The sequence below is a fragment of the Lottia gigantea genome (assembly GCF_000327385.1).
Source record: "Lottia gigantea unplaced genomic scaffold LOTGIsca_27, whole genome shotgun sequence".
Taxonomy (NCBI): Eukaryota; Metazoa; Mollusca; class Gastropoda; family Lottiidae; genus Lottia; species Lottia gigantea.
The window spans coordinates 2,085,014-2,107,741 of record NW_008708846.1 but is presented as its reverse complement, the minus strand read 5'-3'; the positions used below and the strand labels follow the sequence as shown (position 1 = coordinate 2,107,741).

Sequence of the window (22,728 nt, the reverse complement as noted above, 5' to 3'; positions counted from 1 at the left end):
CGAGATAAACCACTCCTTGGTTGGATTCTTATGGATTTTAGGCAAAGTGTACAAATGTCTCTCGCGACAATCAGGTTTGGCAGACAGATAGTCATATTGTTTCTGTTTGAGATAACTAGTTTTGACTAAATCGGCAAGAATATTATTAATCATGTTAGCAGTTCTTTGAAAATTGGAGATTAGGCTTTTCGTGTGTTATGGAAAGGTTCACTGTTTGGCTATTCATACTCGCAAATGCTTTCAATATTTCAGGATGGATGGCGGCCTGAGGGGGTGTCCACGTGGATTTAGGAATAAACATTGTTCTAGCACCACGTGGGGGGTGGTTTCGAAAAAAATATGTGCAGCTAAGATTTCGTTGAAATCGTTCAATGGATGGTCGGAGATAATTCAAGTTAGCTATCTTTGGTGTTGGAATAAACTTAAGTCCACGGTCTAAGATTGAATGCTGAAGGGGTGTGAGAATTTTGCGGCTCAAGTTAACTACAGTTTGGCCTAGCGGTGGCCTCTCAGTATTTTTATCCCCAGTAATTAGTTTAAAGACTTACTCGATGCTTGAAGCTGGTGTATCCAAAACAAATAGATGCTGTTTGCTGTTTCTGGAGACCAATGAAGATTATCAACTGTTTCGAATTCTTCTTCGTAGGGTGGTAAGATTGTTGCGCTGTTGATACTGGACTCCATCATCATGTTGTTGAGAATGCTGAGGTTCTGTTGTGCTTTCTTCGAGATTTTATTTGAAATGGGTATACATGTGAAGAGGATCTTGGAGTTTGGGAAGGTTTTGTTGGCTGTGGCGATTAATTTCTGGGCTTGGTTAAAGGAGGTCTTTGGTATCTGATCACGGTTGTTGAGGCCTACATGAAGAATAATGGTAGTAGGTTTGGGATCATGGTCGTATGATTCCAGGATTGACTGTATGTGATGGATTTGGGCACCGGGGTAAGAATGTATTTCGGTGTCTGAACTGGTTTTGGTAATTCGATTCAGGTTAGATGATCCAATTATTAGGGTAGATTTCTTTAAGCAGGTAGTTTCCATAATGATTTGTCCTTGGTTTGGGGATAATACGGTTTGGTAGCGGATATAATGGTCGTCGACGGTGTGATTGGTACTGGTTTGGTAGTTGTTAGAATTGTAGCATTGGGAACGGACTGGGATCTGGTTCGAGGAGGGGAAGGTCTGGATACACGTCTCGACTTGGATGGAGACTGAGGGGTGGTTTGCTGGTCCAAAAACGCACAGAAGGAAGAAAGTTTGGCGGATCCTGGATCACGTGGTGAAGATTCAGATGGTGTGGAAGGGGAAGACGAGTCTGAAAGTGAAAAGAGAAGGGATGTGCCCTCTCTACGAGAGCGTTTACCTATGTCTGCTGGACTAGGAGTAGGTGACTTCGGGCTCGTTTAGGGGTTTGGTTCGGCAGCGTGGTGGCTCTAGATGGTGCAGATGTAGTGTCCATTTCAGTTGGTAGAGATATGGTTACTCTGGTTTTTGTTTCGTTGATTGTTTGGTAAAATTTGGAGATTACAGCTTGAGTGAGACGTTTCCCATAGGAGCGACAGGCCCAGGACAGGGCATGAGAAACGATGCGGTCGACGGCAGGTGATGATAAAGACTTGGTACGAATGGTGGTTAGCTTCTCTTGAAGTGTGGTTTGGTAATGGTCGATCAGGACCTGCGTAACCTTACAGAGCCATGTCCGATTGAGGGATCTAATATTCGCATCGACAGCTGATGTTTTCATTGCTGGACTGATAAAACTATCCAACTCAGAGACTTTGCGTTTGAAGGTAAACGCTGGTTGACCTTGCTGTTGAAGGGTAAGGATTGCCAAATGATGGAGGCACTGCAAAACTTGGAAGAACACCTTCACAAAGGGTTCTTCCTCCTTATGAGTGGGGACGTTAAACTTGAAAGTAGACCAAAGCCATGTCAAGGCCAGTCGTTTAAGATCAACAATACTAACCACTTTAGAAATAAGGGCTTGCGGATCTTCTGAAATTACCATCTGGAACAACGACTGATAATTTACATTGCATGTATGTCACATCATAGCATGGAACAGATGTGTGCTTCAGATTTTTGTTTTCAGAGATTGAAGGTGGAAAGCCATAGGGTAACTTTCAATGTACTATTTGTCGATCCTTTTACACAATTAATTATAATATAACCATGGATCTGAGGAGGATTTTAGATTCGAGACACAATTTACTGTTATAATCAGCTGGTGAATAATAAAATCAACCAATATAACACAGTATGGTCGACTAACGCACGTATCCCCAATTCCAGTTAAGAAGTCTTTAATTTACACTATCCGTAGCATACGAGGTTCTACCCCTTAGAATTCCTTCTCCTGTTTAAACCTTCGAGAATATCACTGACATCTTATTCGGAAATCTTTAATTTCTCATTTAATCACTTCATCTGTGGAATAACGACTTTACTTAAGCGGCTTTGCAAATGAAGTTAACTTTACCACACGTGGTGTGTTACAGACTTGGTTTCTGTTAATTTCAGAGGCATGTTGAACTTAAGTTTATTATTAGTCTGAGATTTGTCTGATTTCTACCCAGACATGACTTGAAGCATTTAATTGAAACAATATATTCCACCGTTCATAATTTAAGCCTGCTGCTAAGAAATCAATTAATTCACTGTTATAGCCAGGGGTCAGGAAGACCTCAGCTTAGAAATTAGAAGTTACTAACCGATAATGTGAAGATGGTATTGTGTCAATGTAATGTCATCATGATCTGATCTAAACGCAATTTACACTTATGTTGATTAAATTGAAACGCTTGATCTCATTTTTTACATTTTTACACGAAGGTTTATGTATGATAGAGGCCTCTGTGATGACTGATGCATGGTCGGTCATATGAAAATGAAATTCTTTAACTTTTGATGTCGATAATTCCATTCTAATTAAAATTAGACCTAACTTCTGTTCGTATTTTATTGGTTTCGTTTCGAATGTTTTATTAGCTATTAGCTTTTTACGTAACCAGTTTAATACGCCTCGGAATGCACCTATTGTTCGAGTCACATTATCCCGTGATTGGTTTAAACATAGGTTAAGCAAAGTCAAGAAAGGACAGTGTAGTGGTTACGTACAAAGCTAACAGCTACTAAAACATTCGAAACGAAGATAATAAAATATGAACGGAAGTTAGATCTAATTTTAATAAGACTGTCGATTACTCGAACATTCAGAAAGGAAAAATGATACGGTTATATTCCCAGGAACACATGAATAATATATATCAAGACGAACACATTGTGATATGCAGTTGACATTTGTTTGAATATAATGTAAACCAGGATAGCTCCTATTACTTATAAAAATTTCAATAATCAGAGAAATCTAAAGCAGTAACGTCTACTGTTACCTGACAATGTATTGATGCCTTATTTAAAGTGTGAAAATCAAACGAAAAGACCACTCATTTTCTTTATCTGTAAAGACTGCCTCTTAGAAAGACAAAAAAGGTTAAAGTCTCAAACTTGATCAACAAGTAAAACTTGTAAGATCTTAGAAGCCATTGGGAAGATTTCCTTATAAAATGTATTGTTTTTTGTTGTTAATCATTTTACTTGATAACGTTACCTGTATGTGTTCCGAAACGTAGTATGTAATAAATGCAGAAGTAATATATCCATATATCTTAGTGTATTATTGTAATCTTCCTACTTCTTATAAACAATTAATCAACAAGTGTATATATTTATCAGTTAGACTTATCAGGTGCAATGATCAAAGAATAGAATCTCTATATAAGACGATATATCTATTAAATTGAATAATTCTTGAAACATGCTTCTAAGCATATTTCAAAATCACTTCGTTTAATGAATTATTAATTCGTTTTATGCATTATAGACTGGTTCTGTTGTATAGTTTTGACACCAGGTAAGTCTACTGATGATCAAAGACTCATTTTGGCCAAGTTTTAAAATTTTGGTCATTCTAAGAGGTAGTTTACCTTTAAAATATAAACTAGATTCACCAACATGACATATAAGAAGGACTAAGCACAGGGCTTTGATTTAATTTGGTTTAGTAAATATGACATAGTTATTTCTAGATAGATATTTCTCACAAAAGCGTCGAAGTAGATTTCTCCTGATAGGAGCTTTAATCTTAGAAACATTTTAACTGACGAACACCATCATGCCAAAGAATATTTTCAGCATTACCAATTAGTCTTGTGAAATACCCATGCTATATTTTATTACATATTAAGTTACTGTTGATCCTGAAGTAAACGTGTGGCATACTTTTAGAATTAAAATTATGGGATTGAATTACGAAGAAGATTACGTCAATTACAATCAAAATGGTGCCAGATAATGCTTTGCTGGTTGTTTTTGTTGTAAACCTATCATTATTGCTTCTTTAGACTATATTAAAGCTTTCCAGTTAAAATGACGTAACAATTTGAAAAATTTAACGAGCAGATTTTACCCATTTAAATTTAAGATTTTTCAAAAGCTATGAGCGCTTATAATATGCTCTTAACAAGCTAAAAGAGCTCAATATCAAGAAAGATATTGTACCTCGAGCATGGTTCTCCTGCAGTTCGACACAATGGTAAAGCGAATGTTCAGACAGTGGTCAATTTCGGGATTTTACTTACATTCTTCCTCTAAGTTAAATGATAACTGAGATTTTCTACTAACGACCTTAAAATGAAGTTATCTGCCTGTAGGGGAACCAGAAGTTCAGAACAACCATTAGATTTGATTCTTCAATTTAGCTGAAATTAATCAGTGTCATCTCTAATGAAGCAGATATTCAGATAACTATATCTCTTTATCATGGAGATATCATCGATATTAATAATGGTATCATTGGTGGTAGTTGTGCTTAGGATGTGAATATTCGTCCAAAAGTGGATTTTTCAGAACGCAATCATGTAAGGCGGAGTTTAAGTTAACTTAAAAGCTCATAATAATGTAGACTAAAGTACATGGCTCTCTGATGATAAAAAAGAGCATCTATTGTCAGTTTGGTAAGCCGCAATAACATTATATAGATTGTGTCTAATTTTAAGCACTTCATTTTTGTCGATACTTTGGTTGTTGCACTTTTAGATATAGGTAAAAGGCCTTTCGTTTACTATAATAACTCATTTGGACTTCCCGTAGATACAGAGCTGCAATGCTCAGCCCTCCTCCCTCCCCTCCGAAAAAGTGGATTTCCCCCCTGAAAAAATTCTGACAATCGAATAATTCCATTACTGCAACTAAACACAATAAACCATTGACCCCTCCGGATATATTACTTGCCCCTCCGAACAAGTCTGGTTTCGGGCCTGACTTCCAGCTACTATCTGGAAGAACTGGTTCAGTTGCAATTAAATCTGAAAGGTCGCAGTGACATCAAGGTCGTTATGTTATATTATTATTACTACGGTATTAAAATGCTTGTAATGAAGAATGTTTCGAATACTCCAGTATAAATAAATTGTTCTCATAAAACGATCGTTTGTCTGAATTAAGTATAAAAGACGAATTGCACATCGATCTTCTCATAAAGCTTAGACCGATGTTTATTTGTTATCGATATACAATAGTTTATACTAGTTTCAGACTTAATTAATCCACAGCTGCAGATTTCATTTTTTTAGAAATGGCATCCACAAGTAACTCATGTAAATCGACTTGTGTCCTTTCTGTTTTTGTTTTGTTATTTTTTCGCTCTCTTTTATAGACTGATAATCATACTTCAATCATAACCATTACTTGGAATAAAAGTTTCTTTTCTAAAATTTCGAGGTAAGACGATTGTACATAAAACACTGAGAGGGTTAAAGGCACAGGTGTGCCATTTTAGGCAGTTGATATTAGTCTTATATATGTAAATATTCTAGAAATGTACTAAAATCACATAATCCCTTTAAAAATACTTCAAACTAGGAATTTTACTCACTATTTCTATTAATGTCTTTTCTATATATCACAGAGTATCTTAAATTGACGAGTCGTCATTTTAACATTCAAACGCAGATAATCCTGGCATGGATGTAAAGGCTCAAATTACGACGGTGAGCTGTGAACGCTATTACCGATTAGCTCGGCTAAAAAATTCCACTTTCAGAGACTAAAGTATAATTGGTAAACAAAATGACCTACCTGTCCCTTTAAAATATTGATGGATATAAATTGAACGATACTTATAATAAACTTCAGTTTTTACATTTATAAACGCAAATACGTATGTCGAATGTAAGATATGACCTAGTGAATATGATTGTTCCTGATAAACTAGGTGGAACTGAATACGCAAATGGCGTAAAAAATTAAAGTATCCATTGTATCAGAATAATCTGATTCTAGGCATAAAACAATCATTCATTAAATAATATATAAATATTGAACAAGATAATCCTTAGTGTCTAATTATCCGATTCTATTTTCCTACTTTACAATAAGTCAAATTATGTAGTCTGGGTTTTATGACGCTTAAAAAAAGTAGCAAACAAATTATAAAATTTTCTCTATAATTCACGGGACAATTCCCGACTGACGGGAACACTGATAACATTTTTACCAGATACCATGTTGATGAAAAAGTAGTTTGTGTTTTCAGTTCTGTCACATTCACGGACATGTTGTCCAAATGTTTCCAAACAAATATATGATCAATTTTGTTATCAACATGTAAATAATGTTGCCGAGTTTTATTGAATCAGATATGCACTTTTAAATCACACGAAAAATCGGAATCCAATGTGATGTAAACACAATGGAATGCTTCGAATAGGGATTTTCTATAAGAGGGGCTCCACTTTGTGTAAGAGCTCCTCAAATGCTGGTTTATCCTTTACGAGTAAAGTCTTGTTCGACAGCTTGTCCTCCAATCTCAACTCCGAGACGGTGGTAGTCCCAATGCTGGTCTCCCATACCTCCATACTCTCTTCTTTACACCCTCTTTACCATATTTAAATCAAGATTTGTAAAATTCTGGCAAATGCTCCAATTGAATTTTTATTTTTAATGATTTTTCCTCCATAATCAATATCTTCTCGGAAAAAATTCGGCAACATGTTGTCGATCTGTTGCCGTTTGTATACAGGACTTATTTTTTGTTGTTCAGGTGTTGCCGAGATGTTGGCGGTATATATAGTTTTATGACGTACTGTAGGTCCAGATCCAGGTTAGGGAAGGGTCGTTAAACGAATGAGAAAGTCAAAGTTGTTCAACTTTGTTGCCCTAAAGAAAACACGGTTAAGAAAATTGGGAAATAAAAGTTTACGCTACATTTGTATAAGTCATGATTTTCCTATAAATCAACAGGCAAATACATTACAATTCTACTGGATTCCATCGATATTAATAAAACTAATTTTACCAGTCGTTAAAAGTTGAAACTCCCCGAAGCGAGATGATTTCAACTTCTCTTATGAATCATTAAACAGTATGAGGGGCATCATATTGAATTTAAAATCACGCATTTAACTATTTAGTTGCGTCATCTTTAGGCTATTCAGAAAGTTATTTCGACACTGGGAATTTAATTTAATGAAATAAAAATTTTAAGAGTAGAGGCTTTACATATTTGTCAAAATTCCAAATATTGTGAGTTTTGTATATGTGCTTAGCACATCTTTTGGACTGTGAAGATGGTACTGAGCTTAATACATGAAAATTTTCCGTCGAACGGTTTTCGAGTTATTGCGCTTGATGTAGTTAAAATCAACTTTCGAAAGCGTTTGGACTTCGTGATCTGCTTACAGTGATTCATTTGATAGCTGCAATGAGTTTGATTTTCCTGCTTGAACCAGGATTACGTTCATCGCCATAATACGTGAAATGTAAACACGGTATGAACTAACTTTTAACTACAGCTTGTTTTTATCACGAATCTTAATATGCTTATGTCAACAGATGGGATGTTATATTAATTAATTAATAATCTAGTTTGTTAAAAGTTAAAGCACAAGAAAAGAGAGATTGGGGCAAAAAAAAATCAATAAAGCACTGTCAACACTGAAAACATTTTCGGTAGCATGTTGCCCTGATGCCATGATGACGAAAAAGTTGTTAGTGTATACAGTGCGGAAACATTCGATAACAATGTGCCCAATATGGTATTGAACTGTTGCCGTGTGTATACAGGGCACAATTTTTGAGTGCCCATGTGGGTTGCCGGGATGTTGCAGAAAACGTTATCGAAAATGTTGTTAGTGCTAACAATACTTGAAATAAAACGTTTCAAAATGCAAAATGTTGATTTGTACTGAACGATACGTGTCATATAAAAAGATTACTGAAGCGTAGACAAAGCGTTATGTTTAAACAGTTTTATTATGATTAAAGTAAAAAATGATAACATTAACGCGCTGCATGCAAAAGTATGAATGAATGAATAATTCATTGCATTAGCATATCTATAAACAGTTGCATAACACAATGCTTTAGCATAATATAGATATATACATAATTTTTCTAGTATATTATACTAGTCACTATGTATTTTATATTATGTAATGAAACATTATCTGTGTATCAACCTCCATTGGCACTCTTATATGTTTTACCTATACATATAAATATATACATAATATTGCAAAAAAAAAATTCAGTTTTAAGTCATTGTCTGTGCAAATCAATTTGTTTTTCAGACAATAAATTAATTAATGAATGTATAGATTAATATATTTGCTTAAATAACAAATCAAATTACATAGAGAAATATATTTGCATGCAAAAGTGTTCAATGCATAGACATTTTAAAACTGACAGTACTGTTTTGAGGCTGATATCCCAATTCTCTTAAAAATAATGGGAAAAATTTAAAAATTAAATACGGGCATCAAAAATGTATTTTCAAATAAACGTGGTATGGTATGGTATTCTGACCCAGTTCATATTGTGTGACAAGATCGAATAAATCACAAAGAGTATTTCAGAACAATTACTACATTACCAAGACAAATAATCAATGAGCCAACAGTCAACAAAAGGTAATTTCTGTCCAGAAAATATCTGACTTTGACGAAATGTTACTATATATGGGTGTATGTCAGTGTAACTTCAATGGTCATTAATACGGTCATGTAACTTTGGCGTGTCATCATGTACGATTGTATTTCATTTTCGTTTCCTTTTGTAGCATTGATCACTCGTGTCAATAAGAATTTTTTGTTATCCCAGCAACAATAATTACTGTATACAGTTAGTCGAAATAAAAGTTCTGTAAAATGATTTGTGCAGGTAATCATGATCTAAAATGAAAATTAAATTTGAATTCAAACTAGGGAGCACCAAGTCATATTTGAAAAGTTTATTGTTAAAAGGGTGCAATAAGCTCATATTGACATACCTTTGGTAAAACATTTTCTATCTGAAAACTGAAGAAACATAATGTCACGAGGTTAATTCAGTTTTAAATTTTGACAACGTCGCTATTCCCATGTTTGTCACTAGTTCTAGAATAGACTAGTTCTAAAATAGACAAGTTCTAAAATAGATTAAAACCACAGAATCATGAATTGTGGTCACAAGGATCATAATCGGAGAGTGCTCAAAATCAAAACCTTGAGTCAATTCGAAACCTACACGTATGTGTAGTTACCCATAATGGGTAAACTGACTCCATAATAATTTTACTCGAAGTCGATCTATTTTAGTTTACCGTTTGCCATTAATTAAAGATGGACATCACTCATTAAGTGATGGACCTATATGGCATGTGATCCTCGGGGACAGAGAAATACACTTATCAATTAAATAACATGGCAATAATATATTCATAATCACTCTGCGTTATAATTGGCTCTTTATATACTGCCATGGGTTAACGCTCATCAAATGGTCATTAAAATCTGACAACCAGAAAATCATCAACTGTATAAATCGAGGTTATAATCGCATTCATATAAATGGATTACATTAAGTTTTCCAATCGTGCCAATTTCCTTACATGCGAAGCAATGGTTCGATATAAGTTGAATTTTTCTTCGATGGGAAGGTGCGTGTGCGGGGGATAAGGTTTGTGTTTATTTCTGAGTAAGCCCTGTTCATATATTCTGATGTTTAAATTGTTTTCGTATGAAATAGTTTCGTAGAAGAGCAAATAAAATCGAGACATATATTGTCTTAATTGGCGTCGTTCAACATGGTTTCTTAAAATCTAGTTACTTCCCTTTAATGTAATAGCTTAAGGTCTATTATCCCATATCCAATTTTATACTCTTATCAAAGATATATTGAAGCACACAATTTAAAAGTAGTGTAAAGAATGAAATGAAAATAGTTTTGTAAAAAAAGGGTAAGAAGTTGGAAATTTTGATCTATTTTCCAACTAAAGGATACTTTCATCTTCATGACACTGCAAAAAAAAGATATTCATGTGATTTCTGTATAAGCAACTGGATCATATGAAGCTGATTATAAAGTGTTACTACTGTTCGTAATTGTTTTTGGTGTTCTTAGAGACGATTTGTGGTTTACGAATAGATACTATTACGAATTTCAGACTGAAGCATTAACAAGTGTGTTCGTAGTCGTGTGTAATTCTGCAACATACAGGTATTCTGACGACGTATATCAATATTTGTATTATATGAAGTAATGTGTATATCTTGTCATACCCGAATCTAATGATGTAAGATAAGTGCTATCTGTGACTAGACGAAATAATCGGGTTATATCCATGTATGATTCCGACAAAGTAATATTGCTGATATCTTTGCCTGGTTCTGACGAAGTTATATAATTCCTTTCTGTGCAGTTAAAGGCGGAAAAATGGTATTATGCCATGTTTGAATTTGAAGAAGCAATAGGTCATATCTATGCATGTTTTGAATGGAGTAAATTGAGTTCTATCTATGCATGTTTCAGACGAAGTAAGTTCCGCCTATGCCTGTTTTTAACGAAGTAAATTATGTTCTATCTATGCCTGTTTAAGACGAAGTAAATTGATCTCTATCTATGCATGTTTCAGACGAAGTAAGATGGATGTTTGGGACGAAATAATGTGTCTCTATCTGTATCCTGTTATGACGTGTTATGCCTGGTTCGAAGGATACATTCAACCCATTGAAAATAGTCGACATGAAATGGTTTCTTTAGGTTCTTAATTTTAATCAGATTTTCTAACTATACTAAAAACATTGACGTCGTCAAGATTTCAAACCATAAATCAATCAGCTATCAGACAAATTACCAATCTAAAGACGTTTAAAAATTTAAATTGCCGAAATTGTAACATTACATAAAAAAAACTCGTTCAAAAGATGTTGACCTCACCCACGTCATATTTTTGAGTGGATTCTTGTGATCAGACGAATTGTCAATTATAGTACATTCAAAATATTCACATCACCGAAATTTAAGCTTTGATGTAACGATAAAATATAAAAGCTCGTTAGTTTTGAACTGAACTCATTTATTATAAAGTTTTATGTACATAATAACTGAGAGTGTCAATAACTTTCTCTTAATCATGGCAGAACTATTTTTTATTGAATTGATTTCCGACATTTTTCTTCTTGTGAGACAAGATGGTAAAATATGGTGCTGTAATTAACTTTGCTTGTTTGGAATTGGAAATATCACGTGTTTTGCTGTGTGTAATTTTCTTTCAATTTCGTAGGACAATACTCTTGAAAGTAAGCAAAATAGCTTGGCTGATACATACTGTACTCTGACTAAAACAATAGAATCACATGCTTTTTGAAGAAGGACAATAACTCACTTAATATTTTTTGATTTTTTAACAGATTTTCAATGGGTTTCATTTTTTGGTGATCATAAACAATTTCAGTGAATTTATTCAAGTCAAGAATTTTGCACAACGAGAATTGTTTACCAGAAAATTTGAAAGGACGGACTTGCATGAGTCATGCCATTTCATGTGGGCGTATAAGAAAGTAATGTTAACATTGACCGAGCATCTCGTCAATTTGGCCAATTTATAATCATGAACATATCAACAAATAAAGTTTTTTTTATAGAAGATTATTTTTCACCGGAAGGTACATTTTTCTTTTTTTTCTTGCCCCATGACATAGTAAATAGTGTGATGATGTACTCGCAGAACTTGATCAATTTGTAAAGGATCAAGAAATTAACACTAGGAAAAATAAAGCTTTTTGGAGCAGAAGCAAGGAGAAGTACATGTAAGTGGTCCAATGGACGAAATACCAATTGCGGAGAGAAATCATTAACATCGTCAACATTGACGATATTTGACAAACTTTTGCCAGTGTTGATGCATGTTCAGGATTTCATTCACAGAGTAAATGACTTCATTATAACTGAAAAAAATGGCGACCGGCTAATTCCTTTTTCTAAACAGGTGGATGTCATTGCGGGCCAAATCGGGCTATAAAATCGTTGGCTTAAATTTTATTGCCACGGGACGGTAGGATACTGTCACGTTTATGATCCGATATCAAGAGCTTTGGCAATTATCTTGCAGATGAGTAGGTTTTCAAAACAGTCTGGTACAAAGACAAAATCACTACAGTTGCAGTTCTTACATCTATGATTCATTAAAAGAGTGAACATGATGGTGGCTAAAGTTTGTTTTAATCCGATTGAGATATTCCTTTGAGGCTTTTCAGTCAACTCTCGTAGAAAAACAACCTAAGAATGACCTGGGTCGTTTCTATTTTGAACCCTTCGTATGATCATTAAGAACCATTGGCTGTTTTTTTTCTAATCACAATTTATTTTTTAAAAATCTGACAGGAAAGCCATTTGTCTTATCTTAATGTGTCTAAATTTCCATTTCAACCAATTTCCTTACATGTCTGTTTATATCTATTTTAGTTTATACCAAGATTTTTCGACATTTTGTCATTGTCAAGCAATCCTCTAACATCATGCGACTTAAAAAGATAACATTATATTCTGTCTTTTTTTTCTCCTTCAGTTCATGGCTGTCGCAAAGAACTATCAATATCAATCAATCGGTTTACTTATTGCAATAAAATGTACATCCCCAAAATAAAAACGGAATTGTTACAGACATATGATTGCATTTTACTCCCTTATTATGTTTTATCGAACAAGTATTTGTAGCCACGATCAAATGCACTGCCATACATCCTGGAATGCTGCTTCAGCGTGACCAGTGGAGCGGAAGTAATCATCGCATACGACCCCCTTTTCTGCACGACCTGTGAATGACATCGTAAGTTAGTCCTTTCGAAACGCAAATACAGTCGCAAAATGTCTATTATGGCATGTTGCATGTTTGGTAAAGGTTATCAGGGTTGACGAGAACAAACCGCTAGAATTTGAAGAGAAAGAGGAATTTGATAAGATCTAATACACATGCACTTAAGAACAATTCAAGACTTAAAATCTCTTATCACTATTTCTTGTCAACTATATACTGTATAGTTATCATCAAGTTACGTCTTAGTATTTTTATTTCCAGGTCATTACCTCTATACTGTAAAAACGTTAGAGAAATTTGATAAATGACTTGAACGAAGAACAATAAGACATATTATTGGGTACAAATCGATTTTAAAGTACACTTCCATGTCTTAATCGTCCTCTCACGTCTGAGTTCAGCCCGAATCAATTGTAATAGATCCCAAAAGTACAATTAAAATCTTCTTATAACAATTTTCATGATTATTTCAAACAAATCTCTATTTTTAATGGCTTATTGACCATGATTTTTGATTTTTTCATCCAAGAGTATTATGATTAAATTAAGAATAAAATATCGTTGTATACCTTTTGTAAAAGGTGTCAATACGTACATTGTCTGGGACGGTGGTGGGTACTTCAGATTTCAATTTTGGTCATCTTATTTGAAAGAAACCTCCTTATTGCCGATTTCTGTCCAAAAGTGGTCAATTAATGCTATGTCATAATAATAAAGCCTATATTCTATAGATAAGTTAATAATTCAATTTGTTCAATGTTCTTTATAGCCTTGTCACACCGGACTGCGACCATTTGCGATCTTACGATGACTGGAAATGTACTAGGACGCGGTCAAACGTGAGTAAAGCTAGAGAAAGATTTTCCTGAAAAAAACAGTCGAACTTATACCGCGTTTTATGCGACCATATTGTGTTCTAACGATTTGCAGCGTCTTTGTCATGGTTTGTTGGAAGTTAAGTTTAGACAAGTTAACGTTAGCTTCCAGCGGATGCTGATATTGCAAACTAGGTAGTTTTGGTAGTCGTAGTAGTTGGTAGTTGGATTGGTTTTGCAGCGTCATGGCCATGCGTATACTACGCTTTTATACCGCTCAAGGGGATGTAATAACGCTTGTGTGACGACATTCTCAATATCATGGCGTTCGCAGTGCATTCGATAAACAGATTGTCAAACCTTGGCGTTTGTTTTGACCATATCTAGAAAAAACGCCGTGACTCCGCGAATATGGTGACAATATTGCACGATATGGCGTGTTGGACACGCTTTTGGCGATCATAACACGCTCTTATCCATTTTTACATCGAAATAGCACCGCAATTCTGACGGGGCATTCGACCGACAATTTAAGTTATAATGGACATTCAAAAACATTTTTTTGATCACTGATCCTGAAAGTTTATTAACTCATTGAATCGAAAACTGATTAGTAATTTCTCTACATTGATGTATTCAAACGTATTTTGGAATAAATTAAATATCGACAATGGATATTTAGTCAGGGTTATTAAGAAATAAGGTCGTAACTTACACATTTTTAATTCGGTTGGTTTATGTTGCTTTTGTAAGGAACATAATTATGTAGATGAGTTTTGGAGATTCATTTTTCTTTTGATATTTTATAATCTGGATTGTGTTCCATTAATCTTCTCACCGAGTTTCGAGGATGGACCACGTCAAACGTGTTTTAATGAACCATAATGGTGTCGAGTAGATAGGTTCTTTCCAAGTAATGCAACACGCCTAGTTTGTTTCCAATTGACGAATATTTTATCTTGCACAATAATCCTTTTATACTTGTCGAAATTGTTATACAGTTTGTTAACAGCACACGAATGACACGTTCTAGACTCTTTAATAATGATGGACGCACATTCTCAAGAAAATAGCACAATTCCATGCATGATCACCTTCAAAATGGAGGATAACTACTTCTAATGTCAATCAATGAAATTCACCTTGCACAAAACTATGACATCTTTTTTGTATAGCATTTCATTGCAGTATTGATTGTAAGGTTTTTGATACGAACAATGTTTAGCTAGATGGGTAGGTCTTCCAGAGTCTGATAATTGAGTATTGAGTTTTAAGATGCCTTTTGCTTGGTTCGGTGTAGGGCCAAGTACTGAATTGGACATCATTCAGATGGGTTTCCTTATTTATTCCTTATTAGTGTCAAATTATGCCAACTTTTCGATCGGTCACTCATTGGAATTCTGCTGGCAATTCTCTTCTTATTTAGCTAATTGTGAATTAATTATGGACATTTGAGACAAACTTTTTATATATATATATTATCATTTTCATTTTCATAAATGGAAATAAAGGAACCCATCTTTAAGATAAAATATCAGAGACCTGCAGGTGTATATGTTGTAGAAGATTGATTTCGTGTAGTCTGCAATTTGAGAAAGAATAGCGTTGATGAAAAAAACTTTTATTAAGAACACCACACTTTCACATATCGTCTGAAATACATCTTCATAATGCCAAGCTTCCTTTCTTGTTTCACAGAAGTTTGTAAATGAAGCTATTTCGTTGGATTGTAAGTTAGTGAATGCAGCCAATGAGATTCCTTGTCAAAAAGTCCGCAAACAATAAGCCAAAAATGTTTCAGTTTTTCTGTCGGGGGCTCTGATTGGCTGTATTCACTCACGTACAATCCAATCATCTTGCTGCATTCCGAAATAGCTTGACATTGATGACTGAAAAAAGTTGAAAAGATGTGTAATATAAAGCAGTCGAACCTGCTATACATGGACATGAGACTTCCGATTAATCAAAGGGCAAAATAAAACATAAATAGATAAAGAAATAATTTACATTTAGCTCAACCCAAATCGATCATTTAACGCTTCGGACTAATTTGTGGCATTATCTAAGATGTTCCAATTATTAGAATTATTTAACTTATTTTTCCCACGGGCATTGATAAAGGTACCAATTATCAATAACTGTATAAACCTACATCTATACAAACGGCTAGCCAGAACCGTGATTCATGGTAAATAAAAGTTAATATCTCCACAAGAACTGTCGGACTATCACTTTCTGTTTAAGTGTTAAACTGTGGATCATAGATATCTGCTATGGACCTATGGGAAAATATACAAATCAAACATCAGTATTACTCAAGATCATCTCGGATTTAAAAAAAATGTTAGACTGTGGGCCGGTGGAAAGAGATCATATTGCAGTTATGCGTGATAAGGTTTCGAAGGGAATAACAATTTCTACATTTTGGTTTGATGCCCAACTATAATTATTTCCCAAGTTATATCTTGTTGCTGTAGGACTTTCAAATCTTTAACATGAAAAGTCTTGTTGAAGATTTGTTTTGATGTTATTACTTAATTTAAGCCATATATACTAGTTTTTGCAATGAAAATTATAGGGCGAAGTCGTTATCAAAAGACTGCCATTCCCGCACATATCATACATTTGAGAAGTATTTCGTTATAAATGTGCCTGAGAATGAAAATATTTTTGCCGCCGCCGGCCTCCTGAAAATGGGGGTACAACTGTGGGTTTGAGATTCCAAATGCGGAAGCGCAATACGCGCTAGTCTCTGATGGAAAGTCTGAATGGGTTCTCCTTGCCATAAAAAATTTAGAAAAGCAAAATTGATTTGGTGAGTTTTGACATAAATTTTCGGGAATAAACATATAAAAATCAAATTTTGAATGTTATTAAAAATGAAATGGGGTGCACTTTGAGGTACGAACTATTATCTTAAGAAAGCCTGGCGCCGTCACTAATCTCAACTTCAAATTCTTAATCAATACTGTGTATTAGGTTTTAATCTGGGTCTCGCAAGCTCAAACTAGTAAAAAGTCAATATATATTACTCACGCAAAATTGAACCCTTTTAAACCTTGGAGTTGTGGAATTTTTATGGACTATATTATAGCTCGTGGAATCTGTGGTTACTGTAACTTTACACTGACTGCGTTTTATTTAAGACCCATATATCAAGGTTGAAAAGCAGTAAATTTCACACAATTCCCTCTATATAAAAAATGTTTTCGACATTAGCTATCTGGAACGTCCGGTATTTCTACTAAAATAAACCATTTTTAGAATGATGACGGTAAAACCTTGTACATCAAAATTCGAGCAAACTTACATACATGTAGGCCTACAGTGATTGTTATTTCTTAATAAAATTTTTGTAAACCAGCCTGATATTAAAAACTCAATTGAATTGTCTGCTTGTCAAAAAACATTATACTTCGTGATGCTAGCCCAACCATCCTTTACAAAGTGGCACATGACATATAAATAATCCACCATAACAGGTTTGGCTTTACTTTCATATTGCTGTCAGCTTGGTATACTTATAACTTTACAACTTGTAATTTAGTCGGCATGAATAGGCAGAACATAATTATCACTATTTTTCTTGTTTATTAGGTAGCCCTAGTATTTCTCTCAGAGTGCCTGTCTTTACTTTTCAGGTCGGTATAGCATGCCTAAAGTTATTATCACTTTTGTAGTTACTGTACTTATTACCTGTTTCAGAGCGGCCATCTTGTTTAATATTTCAAAGTCACTTTTGTATTCATTAATTAGCTGCTAAATTTAATCGAAAATTAGTAAAATCATTTGTTTTAAGTATCAAAATATTTATTTGCATGTTACAGATCATATCTAGTTCATGCCTTAATTGAGGCATGGGTTGTTGAGTTTAGAATATTAGTTCAAAGTGGCAAACTTGTCACATTCCCTGACCAGTCAATAAGTTTTCCAGCATTGATTTAAATATAGGTTGTATCTCCCCTCATAAGTTAAGCTTGATTATCAGTCTGATGCTTCGTTCTCTGTTACCTAGAAGATTTAGAGTTAACTAGGGTTAATGAATTTAACTCCGTGATGAAAGGTGTGTATGGATTTTAATGATTGTCAGTGACGACCACAACTCGTCCCGAACCCTCATTTGCAACATTAATGTCAAATGCCTTATATTTCTATAAAATCTATGGAAATATATTGTTTTATTTCTTTAAACTCTGGTGCATGCAACAATATTTCTAAATATTGGTCCAATTGACCACATCATTTATCTGTTCTGATAGTCAAAATCATACATGAAAACAATGTGGTATTACAGAGCACTAGCACAGAAAAGGGAAAACAGTCTTTTTTGGTATATAATATTTACTGCCAACATGACGTTTCAATTCCATATTTTCAAGGCATAGTAACAATACAATATATATATATATATTTAAAGATGGTTTTCCTTATTTATTAGTGTCAAATTTAGCAAACTGTTTGATTAATTGGTGTTTGTAATGAATTATGATGTATTCATAATCATATCATTATGTTCTTATTGCTTAGTATAAGTACTTTTAACCAATCATAGCTGTGCATGAATGTACAGTCTGGATAAACAAAAAAAGACTTTTTGACCTTTCTTGATCGGTCCTTGGAATTCTGTTGGTAATTCTCTTCTTATTTAGTTAATTATGAATTAATTATGGATCATGTGAGACAAACTGGTATTTTTCCAAGTCATTAGAACATCTCTACTTTCTATTCATATAAGTATTAGGATTTTCAGTTTCATAAATTCTTTAAAAAGAAAAAACCTATATTTTTTCAACATTTTTTAAGACATAAGTTTAACTGTTTTTTATCATTTTAAAAATGGCTCTTTATAAGACCTGGATTAACTGACCGACATGAAAATATTGTTGTTTTGTTCGAATCAGAGAGATTTCAAGCTCCTTCCAGTCGCACACTGCACTGCATTGTCCGATTTTGTTAACCAGTAATAATTTACGTAAATTCGGGCCTTCTGAATTTGATGTGTCCACAAGCTAATTTTCCACATTTCTTTGACAAAAATAACAACCACTATTACAAAATCGAAACATTCCATGTCTTAGACATTTCTTTACCATTTGATTTCCATGTGAAATTTTCAATTATCTTCAGATTCTCAGATTGGAACTTCATTAATCAAATCAAGAACCTGTCACGATATGAATTGGTCTGTTGACTTCTTGTACAGTTTGTAGTGTTATGGGAATTGTATATCAGACAATAGCTGATTTTATGCACAATACCAATAGATGTATGTGGGTCGAGTTTCTGTGTTAAAACTGTCATCAATATCTAGTTCAATGATTTTGATATATAAAAACAATGGATTTGGTACAGGGAGATAACTTTTGACAAGATGATCTTATGGGTCTACAGTGTAGTGCAATAAGAATTAAATACCCAACATCTTCAATGATTGCAAATTACTCTTTCTTTATTACGAGATGCTACGGTTAAAGCTTCACAGAGCTCTGCAATCATCTGAATTGGTTTCCTTATGTTTTATAACCAAACCTTAATAAATGGGTCCAGAACACGAATTAAGGAGCTAATTTTGAACAAGTTTTACCAAGTTATTTCTTCGTGCGAGGAGGTAACACAATTTCAAACTTTGTAATAATTTGGACACCATTTGGGTAATGAATTTTTGCATTTATGTATAAGTTTGAGAAATGGGGATCATCAATTAAAATGGGACAGGTAGTCCATTTTTTGACCAATTACACTTTAGTCTCAGAAACTGGAAATGTTTAGCTGGGCTAATCAGTGTTCACAGTTCACCGTCGAAATTTTAGCCTTCAAATCTATGTGTGTCCAGAATTATCTGCGTTTGAATGTTTAAATGACGACTCGTCAATTTAAAATACTCTGTGATATATAGAAAAGACATATAAAGACATAGTGAGTAAAATTCCTAGTTTGAAGTATTTGTAAGGAATTTTGTGGTTTCTAATAATTCTGAAGACAATTTACGTATTTGAAGACTAAAATCAGCCCTCCTAAATGGCACACCTGCTTCTTGGTGAAATGAGAATTTAACTCATAGAAAGCACTGGCCTAGGTCCAAAGCAAGGACTGCAAGTGTTGGTTAGCTTAGTGATGATTAATTTGTTTTAACAATGATGAAAAAACATTTTTTTGGTGGTACCGGCTGTGCTATAATATAATATTTTTGTTAATACTCGAATCAATGTGTTAATATATCAATAAAATGTGAATCTGTGTTTTTATGAAAAAAATGTGTCTGTTCAATTCTAGCTTTATGACTGTTTTATAAAAATTATTTTATTCATACCTTTTTTTTTTTTTTTTTTGTCTGTTTAAACTTTGTGTATAACTAAATCTATGTATTTGTGCCAATTTTTTGGTTAATTTCCCGCTTTATGTGTATTGTATTTGATCTGTAGAACTGTGAACATTTCTTTAATTGTGTATTTTCATAAAATGTAGTAGAATAATTCAAGTTTACAATCTGATCTCACCAGGCCCGTAGCCTGACAAGTACTCCTGGGGGGTTGGGGTTAGGCAAACGTGCAATCGAGGGGGTCAATTTAGCAAAGCACTATGACAGACGATTAAACGTCGGGAAACGGACTTCTCACGGAGTATTTTAGATTCGAGATTATTTTTGTTAAAACACACAAGTTATAATACGTTACATTTTTTTTGCCATTTTAGTTTAAACGTAGTCGGGTATGTTTTATGGCAAAACGGTGAACAAATACGTCCAAGTTAATTTTCTGCGTACGCTTCCTGTTGAAGGCAAGAAGAACAAGATTGCGCTGGCGAAGCTGAGTCATAGATCGTCGTTGTGGTGAGTCAACGCGAGTAAGAGTTGAAAAGCTGCTTTCATACACAGCGGTACTAGAACCGAATGTGGCAACGCTTGCAGCCAGTGCATATAATTTAGGGAAAGCCAATTTCTGCTCGTATAGTTTTTGAAGAACAAGATTGGAGTCCTGCTTTTCTGTCTTGGCAACGTTATCTTCGAGAATTGTTTTGACACAAGTTCAGCGACAGAGGGAATTTCTACTCCAAACTTGGATAACGGTGTCAGAGCCGCCTGATCCAAAAATTGAGGAGAATTCCGAGACATTGCACGAGAGGAACTATACAACCAGTGATTGTCCTGAAATCTCATCCTCATCTCATTCAGAATCATAAGTCGATAACTTCAAAGAATATTCGTTTAGTTGTGCTAATGTTACTATAGTGTTGCCTGCTGTGATTTTGATACCAGTGTAAGTCGTAGTAGTGTCAGAACCATCAAGCAATTTGTCTTTTTTGATCAAATATTTATCCATTTTTCCTGCTTTGGGTTGTTTTGATTCATATGAATACAATTTAGAATGATATATCGTCGGTCGAGAAGTAACTAGTTCTATCTGACAAAATAACCGAAATCAGTTTGTTTGGTATTAAAATATACTAGGATTAAGTAGGTTCAAGTACATATAATCGACTTCCTTATATCTAGTGTTTCTCTCAAGTTATCCACAAAATTACAAAGACGTATCTTGAAATTTGACCCCTTTTTGAGAGTTAACTTGACATATTATGTCTATATAAGATTTGATTAAGGAGGGGGAGGGGGGGGGGGGGGTTGGCTCAAGCCCCCATTTGGCTACGGGCCTGGAACTCACAAATAAAATATCACTGACCTTTCTTTTGTTCTTCAATTGTTTATAATCTCTGGCTTCGTCGGCGTTTCCTGGTGCAATTCGGCGCCACAACAATACTCCCACAATAGTATATGTAACAGAAAGAATACACAAAGGCAAAATATACGTAATTAGCAACACAAACAAAGTAAATGTTCTTCGAGCCTTTTCTGTCGGCCAAATTTCGTCACAAGTTGTGAACTGGTAACCTCCATAAGTGAAGGTTTGAGCTCTGCTTACAGCAAGTTGTACTGACGATAAACCGGCAGCACAAATCCAGATAGCTAAGAGGACAAATTTAGCCCTGGAAGTCATCAAACGAGATCGCAATGGAAACATTACGACCAAAAAGCGATCAGTTCCGATTGCCATATTCGTGAAGACGCTGGCAGATACTGAAAGGTGCTGCATTGTGAGAACGAATGTGCACAGCGCTTCTGGAAAAATCCATGTTTTGAAAATAACGTAAGAGAACGTAAACGGCAAACAAAACACAGCCATGATGAGGTCAGCTAGAGCCAAATTTATCAGGAATGGTCGGAGATCGTTACGGCATCGTCTTCCTTTAACAAACACAACAACTACTGCTACGTTACCAGATATAGCCAACAGTGATGTTAAGGTATATAATATAATTAATCCCACTTGAGACGATTCACTCAGAATTAAAAATGGCAGTTCTGATTGTGTTTCATTTCCCGATATTGAAATATTACATGTACTATTCCGACAAGACATATTGTACGTTTCCATTTTTACAATGTAAAGTGTACACAAACTACATAAGACTTGAATATCGGCCCTTCACTTTTTATCGACTATTTGTTTCCCTGTCGTCTACTATTTTCGCTTGAAGCATCCAATAGAAAGTTCTTAAAGCTTTAGAGCAATTACCAAATTTACAGCGTTTGTTAAGTTCTCAAGTCAAGATCTAACATTTTGCAAATTGGCTTAAATCTTTCTGCTTACTTTATAATCAAGACAAGTCGATGGTCGGTCTCAACAGAAGTGAACTATTGATTGTTGAGTTATGTTAAATTTAAGAAGGTTTAAGTTGTATGGTGTCAGTGGAGTGTGTTAAGAAAGGACGAATACAATT

The 22,728-nt window shown here is 34.4% G+C and overlaps 1 protein-coding gene across 1 annotated transcript; it reads right to left on the bottom strand.

Moving 5' to 3' along the window:
- Window positions 1–21,608: 21,608 nt before the first annotated feature.
- Window positions 21,609–22,268, bottom strand: LOTGIDRAFT_95185 (hypothetical protein; the record flags this gene model as incomplete). The annotated part of the gene is made up of 1 exon (XM_009056323.1): window positions 21,609–22,268. A coding segment is annotated over one exon (660 nt), but the record flags the coding sequence as incomplete, so codon positions are not given.
- Between the last annotated feature and the right edge of the window lie 460 nt (window positions 22,269–22,728).